The 9,412-nt window shown below is 30.8% G+C and overlaps 1 protein-coding gene across 1 annotated transcript in view; it reads left to right on the forward strand.

Moving 5' to 3' along the window:
• The window catches only part of LOC106469295 (catenin alpha-like), an 80,749-nt gene extending 73,106 nt beyond the window's left edge, over positions 1 to 7,643 (forward strand). The window contains exons 15-18 of the mRNA XM_022397771.1: positions 920 to 1,025; positions 2,887 to 3,021; positions 4,082 to 4,174; positions 7,574 to 7,643. Coding sequence (XP_022253479.1) covers positions 920 to 1,025; positions 2,887 to 3,021; positions 4,082 to 4,174; positions 7,574 to 7,606 — 367 coding nt within the window. The 3' untranslated portion in view covers positions 7,607 to 7,643. The remainder of the gene's footprint in view (positions 1 to 919; positions 1,026 to 2,886; positions 3,022 to 4,081; positions 4,175 to 7,573) is intronic.
• The last annotated feature ends 1,769 nt before the right edge of the window (positions 7,644 to 9,412 follow it).

A 9,412-nucleotide genomic window follows, 5' to 3' on the forward strand; every position in this document is an offset into this window, starting at 1 on the left:
ACAGTGAATAAAATGGGTATCAAGTGCAAATGTATATAGAAGTCATATAAAAAGTGTATATTTTCTATATGATACCTGATCAGTCAGTAGAAAGCTTACCAATGACTTAGCATTAAGTACAGGTACAACTGGTACTTCCAGAATAGTATTTATGGTACACATTAGCAAGAAATGTGTAGCTACTCATAAACCACTACTTAGGGAAGATAAAAAAGTTGCAAAAATCAGACTTTAAAGATTGGGATAAGCAAAGCTGGAGGATGGGGCACTTTACAGAATAATTCAAATTGTTTAAGAATAATCAATAATACTTTATTTGATGGCATAGAGTAGATTGATATCATAATCAATGTTAGAGATCTATACAAAATTAATGGCACCCTGCCAGATGGCAGGTACAAGAAAACTTTTATAGATCATGTATTTTTCTCAGGAACAAGACCTATGGGCTGAGATTTATTTTCTAGCAAGGCAGTGTTCCCAAGCATGCAGTAGACATGTGGTGAAACTATATGTGAATAGAATAAATAAGTCAATGGAACACCTGCAACTATGGCTAGCATGTAATCCTTGTGTTAAGGCTGTATGACCTATGTGGAAACCTAAATAATTAAATGGCTACCAGGCAATTTTGATAAACTGTGGGGTTTAAAACAGAACATTTAGGAAAGCATTTCTCAATAATACATTAATAAATTTATGGTAGCATATAAACAAGAAGTACTAACCTGTTTAAAGCAAATAAAAAACATATTTGCATTTTCTTTAATAATCTATTGTTCTAATGATAAGCCAATGTTTATTTGCTGTTAGTCATTGTTTGTGACATCTGTGTGTGTATTACTCACATTTCCAATACTGTATGTAAATTATACAATACGTTCTTAAAAAATTAAAAATTTGCTATTTTATGTGACAGTGGCAGAGGACCTTTGAAAACAACTATGGATGTCATTCAGGCGGCAAAAATGATTTCTAACTATGGTGTTAAGTTAGACAAGATTGCCACAGAAATTGTACAACAAGTAAGTAGACATTTTAAGCTCTAGATCATTAGGTTAGTTGTAGAGAAATATGAGATGTATTTACAGTTTCTTCAGCAGTAAATACCCACAGTTCTTGTTTGTAATGTGATATGTTCTGTTTCAGAGTGTCAAAAATCAATCAGTTATTTTTACTATGACATACATGATATTGTAGTGCCCAGAAACAAACAGTGGTTTATATAATGATGTATCATAGTTTTAATATGCAAAAGCAAACACTGATTTAAACTGTGTTTATCAAGCTTTTGTATCTACAGAATGAAACATTGATTCAACCTATTATTAGATAGGTTATTTTATAGTGTCTAGAAACAGTTATCAGATTCTACTATGATCTGTCTTTGTCAGGGTTTTAGTATAAATGGGCTGGGATTTTCTTACAGTAGGTGTCTGTGACTTGTTGGCAATAAATTCAAACAATAAACGGACAGCACACAATCTACTTGTTTGAAAATATTATATTCAAAACAAGTCAAACATATGTACAAAAAATTCTTTACACTATAGAATATCACAGTTGTTTCTAAAATTCTAAATAATTATCTTTTCTTGTCAAAAGTCTACATATGATGATTCAATTACTTTAGAATCCAATTAACAAGACAAATTATATTTCTCTACTCTGTTTCTTACTATACAATCTGTTGTAAACAGAACTTCAAATAATTGTCTCTGTTTCGTCAAAGTTAACACAGATGGGTTCAATTACTTTAGAACACCCTTTGACAAGAAAAATTATTCTCTTTATCTGTCTGTTCAACTGTGAAACTCACTTTAAAATATTGCCCATTATGGCTAAACTAACAATCACACAGTTTCCATTCACTTTCACAAACTTATCTTTTTTGTTGGTTACCACAGTAATATCTGAAGCTTTAAATAACTGTCTCTTTTCTTATTGTCAAAAGTCCACACAGGCTGATTCAGTTACTTTAGAATACAATTGGCATAATAAATTATTATTTTCTACTCGTTATTACAATACAGTCTGTGATAATTCACTTAAAAATCTCCACTATACGATCTGTCATTTGCCCAAATGACAAAACAAATTATTTTTCCTATTTCTATTGTTACAATACAGTTGTGAAACTCACTATAGAAATCACCTGTTAAGGCTTATCACTCATATGCCAGCTAACTTCACATTTTATTTCACTAACTAACTTTTTTTTCTATCTTCTTTAACGTGCTATATCTGCATGTATTTATAACACATGACAGAAAAATACAGAAATATCTAGCCCTCTAGTAACAACAATATTACACATAACTAGAAAAACATGGAAGCTTCGAGTCAGATGACATCAACAATGTTACTAAAGCCTAGTACAACAATCAAACTGCATACACAGTGTATGATTCTTACAGAGTTAAGTAACAAACTTGTCATAACTATTACTTTTAAAATAATTAACTTTGTTATGAAAACTAAATAATAACTATTAAGCTAAACAGTCTTGTTTTATAGAGTCCAGATTCAAGCTTTGCTTTCTACTGTATAGTATGTTATATATTTCTTTCATGTCTGAAATCATCCATTATTTTGTAATATTTATATTCTCTAGAATGAAACTGATATTGATTTATGTGTATATTTTTTTTGTGCATTCAGAAACATAGACTTATTTCTACAAGTACATATTTTGTATTGAAGTGTGCAGAATCAAGGACTATTTTATATAGTGATATATCTTCTTTAATAAATGTTAAGAATAAATTACTGTTTATACAATATGTTTTGAAATGTACAAAAACAAGCGTCAGTTTATAGAATGATGTATTATGTTGTTATATCTGAAACAAACACCAATTTTTATGTGATATACCTTTTTTGTAGTGTCCAGAATCTAGCACTAAGAATGATTTGTTAGCTTATCTCCAACGAATAGCTCTCTATACTCATCAGTTAAACATCACCAGTAAGGTTAAGGCTGATGTACAGAGCATCTCTGGAAATTTGATTGTTACAGGGGTAAGATTCAAACTTTTTACTTAATAAAGATATATATAAAATGTCATTGTACAGTGTGTTCTGTGAACATTATTTCTTCTATAAAATTTTATGGATCACTGTAAGATCCTCATACATGATATTCTACTAGGTTGATATATGTAGTTCATCAAGCAGCTAAGGACAAAGGAAGAAATTCCACTTAATCATGCACAGCTTAGCTGTTTAAAATAGTGTCTGATGCATCATTTTACTATTACTATTAATTGTAAAGTTGTGCTTAAGATTGTTTTTGTTCATGTTTTCCCTTTTACAGGTATATATTCATGTTTGCAGAGTTAGACAGTTTGCATTGATAGTAACCTTGCAATAAAGTATCACTTCTAAAAGTAACTTTAACACTTGCACTATATTTTCAACTGTTACTAGCTAATATAGATAGTGACTTTTTCTTTCTTTAGCAACTGTTCTTTTATATATTTTTATATTTCAGTCATTACTGGCTTAACTTTATGACTTATTATTTTCTCACCAAATATTTTACCAATATTTTTATTGTTTTCAATTATTAATGTCTTCAGATTGGGAAATTTTGTAATTAATTAATTAACAACTTTTCTGTCATTCTCATTATTTTCAACTGTTTTTGCTTTAATGTTGTGACCTGTTGTTTCTTTTAGTTACTGTTATATGTCATTTATCATTAATTTAATCTATTACTGTCATTGTATTAGAAACTTTTCTCCTACAATGTGTGTATATAAAATATTTTAAAGATTATCATTTCTGTTGTAATACTAAGACCTTTTGCTGTGTTTTCTGTCATTTATTATTGTTCTCATTTCACAATTTTCAACTGTTACTATCTTATTGTTTTAATTTTTTTAATTTTCTGTAGTAACACTTGAGTCACATCATTATTTTTAACTGCTACTATCCTAGCATTAAGACTTGTTGTTTCTCTTCTTTTGAAAGCTCTTCTGTTATATTGCAGTATTTTCTGGTATTACTGACTTACTGTTGATAAATAGCTTTTTTTGTTTAATGAAAATCCAATCCTAATTGCATGTTTTGTTTTCAGCTGGATAGTGCAACTTCTTTAATACAGGCAGCAAAGAATTTGATGAACAATGTTGTGTTAACAGTCAAGGCATCTTATGTGGCCTTCAATAAGGTATATCTCTTTGAACCTGTCACATATAAATATGTTTACCTGCTTTGAAAACAACACATATACAAAAATAAAATCTGTGTATATCATAATCAATGATATATGTCAATCTTAATTTTAGAAATTTTGAGCAATATATATATCTTTTTTCCAAAATTTAGTATTGTAAGTCTAAACAAACTAGGGGATTAAATAATTATAATACTTGCAGTCATAAGAAAATATATATGAACTTTAAGGATTAAAACTTTAAATTATATCTAACAATGGTAATGTGAAGCTCTTTTGTAGAATTTCAAAAGATTAATCAACAAATGTAATTTAGTTTTGAAATGAATTTAGTATCTGAAATAACTGAATCTTACTAAACAATGTTTAATATGAATTTATTTTCTTATTTTAGTCAAGAATTATATAACAAATCTGAAAAGATCATGATATGTTAAGAACATCTTTAAACATTCATGAATGTTGTAATGTCAAAGAAAAACAATTTGGATTCTTATGTCAAACATGTTTGATGCTAAAAATCATAAAAGTTTTAGATCCACTTCAAAGCTACAGTACTGATATAAAGTATCGAAAAATTAAAATTTTGAATAATTTTTCTACTTCTCTGTAATTTCATGCTAGGATGCTTATTATTCAGACAAAATAAAAAATATCATATGTTCATGTAACTGAAAAATTACAAATGTATCATCAGGATAAGGTCTAAAGTATAATGGCTTGATATTTACAGGCAACTTTTTAGACAGTAGTTTTCATGACACAATAATATTAAAATAAATATGTTATAGCTTTGATCCAGCACATATTATTCCGTTTATCTTAGCAATATAACCATTCTTATTTAAAAAATCTAATTACAAGTGACCTTGTGTTAAAATACAAATAGATTTGTAATAATACTATCAGATTTAATTATTAACATATGTTTGACTATATCAGAAAGAATGAAGTTAATTTAATTTATGCATATATATCTGAAATTTTCTACACTGTTTTAATACTTGCTATTTCAATCAATCAACAAATTTTTCTAAAAGAGTCAGAGCATTATTTAAGACATTGTTTTTATGCAAAGCTACACCTTGTTCTATCTGCACTCTGTCCACTGTCAGGAATGGAACCCCAGGTTTTAAAGTTGTAAATTTGTAAAGGTACTGCTAGTCCACTGTGGGGAAGGGCACATTATTTAAGTCATGACTAAATTCATTGTTTAAAAAAATGTGCTTCTTTGTATCTGTACTATGTCAATCATGAGTACTGAAACCCAATTTTTGACATTTTAAGCTCTCAGACTTACCACTGAGCAACAGGGAGGGCAAAGTTTGTTACTTTTAGAGCAAAGCTACACAATAGGCTATCTGTATTTTATCCAACACAGGGTATCTGACCCTAAATTTTAGCTTTGTAACTAAATAAACTTACTGCTGACTCACAGGGAAGGAATGATTAACAAGGATAAGAAAGTGAGCTGAATGAATATTTTTACAAATCTTGATGATAACAAAGTGTATGAATGTGTAAACAAAATTGTTATCTCTCATCTTTTACAGCTCACAGTTATGCTCTGTGGTTTGTTAGGATTTTCAATTTTGATTTATTAATGAAATCTTTAACTTATGAATTGTTTCAAGTGATTTTCTGATTCACCTGTTTTGGTCTAGCTAACATTTTCACTTGGTTTATTTGTTTATTTTAGAGCAAAGCAACACTGGGCTATCTGCTGTGTGCACTGTGGGGAATTAAACCCTGGATTTTAATGTTATAAGTCCATAGACATACTGTTGCTCCCCTGGGGGACTTGTGAGATAATAATTTTCTTAATTTGCACATTTTCCCAATATATATATATATACATATATAATTAATAAGTATGGAAAAATATGTTAATAATATTTTAAAAAACATATATTCACAGGTACACCTGATAATTTGGTGAAGTTATATTTTCTAAAACAATGCAAATGATTTCATCCAAGTTATAAACTACTACTAAGTACAACATGTCTATACATAACCTATGGCATATTAATTTCTATATAATAGCTATTTGGTTTTACATATCTATGTAAGAACTACTGAGTTTGATATCTAAATAAGAAAACTGAATATCACATCACCATAAGTGGTTTACTGATCAACACCAGAGGCATCATTAGGCACTGGCACACAAGCTCCATGTTCTAAATCCCCAATAGGTGTCTTAGAAATTCAGAATAGAAAACGCCAATCAATATCACATTCAAATGCACTAGCAATGCCCCTGATCATCACATGTTTAAACAGGGTCTTCTTGAGGATTAATAAGTTTTGTTTCTTGTTAAGCACAAAAATACACCATTTTCTTTGTGTGTGTGATAAGTTTAAATTGAAATGTTCAGATTCCAGGATTCCTAATATGCTTTAGTTTCAAGAAACAAAATTAAATGTTTATTTCAGTGATTCTTTAAAGGATGTGCAAAAGACTGAGACAAATATATTACTCATCTGAGACAATATGGGAAATATCTTGAAATGATCCCTTGAAGTTTTTTATGTCAGTTTTCTTTAGGGGTATGGAATGTTGCACATACAAGTGTCAGGTGATGAAGAATTGGTGGACATTAAAACAGTTCTTAAATTATTCAGTTATTTCAGTATAGCTTGCTTAACAAAGTGAATCATGTGAATCGGATATCATACACCTGTATATATAAGGACTACTGAATACTACATGTCTATAAAGGGCTACTGGGTATCATATTGTTGTAAGCTGTATATTTAATGTTTATTTGTTAGCTAAAGGGAGCTGTGGATTTATAATGATATAATTTGACTTTAAATTCATGTTAATCCTAGAAACCTCTAGAACAAAGGTAGAAATGACATTCCGTGAAGCACTAAGAGAGAGTTGAGATTCCAAAAACATTAACTAAGATAAAAAAAAAAGAGTTATTGCACTACTTTGTCCAACTTAGTGAATTGATTGTATATTAGTCCTATTACTGTTGTTAGAGAAGTATTGAATTATTTGTAAATATAGGATTAAACAATTTATGACAGTTTAAAACTGATTTAGGCCTTTACAAACATTTAAAGGAGAAAATAAACTAATTTCTTCTCAAGAAGTGAACTGAACATTGAATTAGTTTCACCTGACAGTTTATAAGAGTCTGTAAAGAACAATGCTATAACAATATATTCATACAAGGGTTTCACTTATTTTTTAACTTATTACTTTTAGCTATTTTACTGCATGTGTGTAGTGTAGTTGATACAAATCAATATTAAGGAAGTTACATTTAAAAGTCTTAAGTGTCTTTGAAAGATACAGCATGACATTTGAAACAAAATTTCAAAATTCTTGAGTGAATGCAGAGCTATGAAAATATAACAGGCTTTCTTATTTTTCAGTATCCAAGAACTGGTGCAGTTAATGTAAGTTAATGTTTTCTTGTTATTATCTTCTTCTAGTGTTGACATTGCATTGTTTTCTAGATAATGTGTAAATTTCTTTTTTTTCTTTTCCACTAATGAGACTGTATCACTAGATAATAAGTAAAAGATTTCTTGTATATTTTGTTGTTCAACTGTTAACATGGTACATTAGTTTTTCTTTAATATGTAAATGGTTTTTGGTCATTTTATTATTTTACTGTTGATTATTTTCTACATAAGTAAATGTTTTTTCTGATTTTGTTATTCCATTCCATTGTTCACACTTGCATTGTGTTCTACACAAGTAACCGAGTCTTGCCATCACATTGTTCTGCTATAATCACTGTATATTGTTTTCTACATAATAAGTTTTAATGTAATGTTAATGATCCTTTGTTGAGTACTATGTGACCACTCATGTGGTGGTTGGCTATTATCACTATATATTGTTTTCTATGTAATAAGTTTTATTGTAATGTTGATGATCCTTTGTTGAGTTGAATACTATGTGACCACTCATGTGATGGTTGGTTGTCTCTCAAGTGTTAGAAGACACTTCTATTATTGATGTTATGAGTGACCTTCTAGTTGTATACAGTCCTACTGATTCCACATGTTTGGTATTCCTTTCTTCTGTGCTTCCTTCAGCTCCTTTAGGCCTACATTCAAGATGTTACTTTTCTAGACTTGCAGGGGCTTGATGTCTTGCTTGCTTTTCATTTCTTGAGCTCTTATGGTGACTGCAGATGCCTCATCAGTCTCCTTTCTGTTTGATTCTTCCAAACTTCTACTGGTTGGTATATTTCCAATCCCCAAGTTGTAGATTTGCACTTTCATACACATGGCCTAAAGGTCTCCCATGTAGTATGGAGTGTTCACCTTTATTCCTGCTATGGAAAACTTTCTCACTGTCCCACCAATCAGCACACACAGATGTACTTTGCCCATCATCTGGTCATCAGATACTAAAACTGGTTCTCACAGCTGCACTGCTGCACCCAGTGTTTCGTAGGGCTTTTACTTTCTTGCCCCCAGCATAGACTTCACCTACTGACATGTTGTGGTTTGTTGGAATCTCTCCATATTTGTCACATGCTATGATCACCACTGACACTGTTGACCCATTTGCTAACTTGAGCTGACCATCAATCATGCACTTTAATCATGATGATAGTGCTTCCTTTTTGTGGGGAATCTGATGAGTTATCTCTATTTTGTTTTCTTCTGGCAGCAGTATCTATGATAACAGTCATTCTTTTCTTGTTTCTTGCCAGCACCATTTTTGTAGGTAGCTCCAGCTGCTTTATGTTGATATTTCTGCAGTTTCTTGTTTGTGACTGACTTGCACTCACTCGCATGTCCTCTGCCATTTGTCTTTTGACTTCTTATCACCTTTGGTGGCATCCTGCTTCTGGTCAGCCACCTCTAGTTTCGACTTTGACTGGTTATTCTTGGACTTGCCAGTTATACTCCCTCAATGGGCTTCTTGATACTGTTTTGCCAGTTTGATCATCTTGTCCACGTCTTATAGGAATGATGACATGTCAGTGGAGCATGTGATCATGAATTATTCACGTATTAGTAGATCTGCCAGCCCTTCAAACTATCTTCACACTTGGCCATGTCAGTCCACCTTGTGAAGTATTGCTGTAGACGTGCCCCAAATTGAAATACAGTTTCTCCAGTGTCAGATATGACTTCTCTAAAGTTCCAGTGAAAACCTTCCTTGGTAAGTTCATAACATTTCAGCAAGGCCACTTCTAACTTGTCATAGTCCATGACATTTTCTGACATTATCCCTGCATACACCTGTGG

Source organism: Limulus polyphemus, unplaced genomic scaffold (genome assembly GCF_000517525.1).
Source record: "Limulus polyphemus unplaced genomic scaffold, Limulus_polyphemus-2.1.2 Scaffold3403, whole genome shotgun sequence".
NCBI lineage: Eukaryota > Metazoa > Arthropoda > Merostomata > Xiphosura > Limulidae > Limulus > Limulus polyphemus.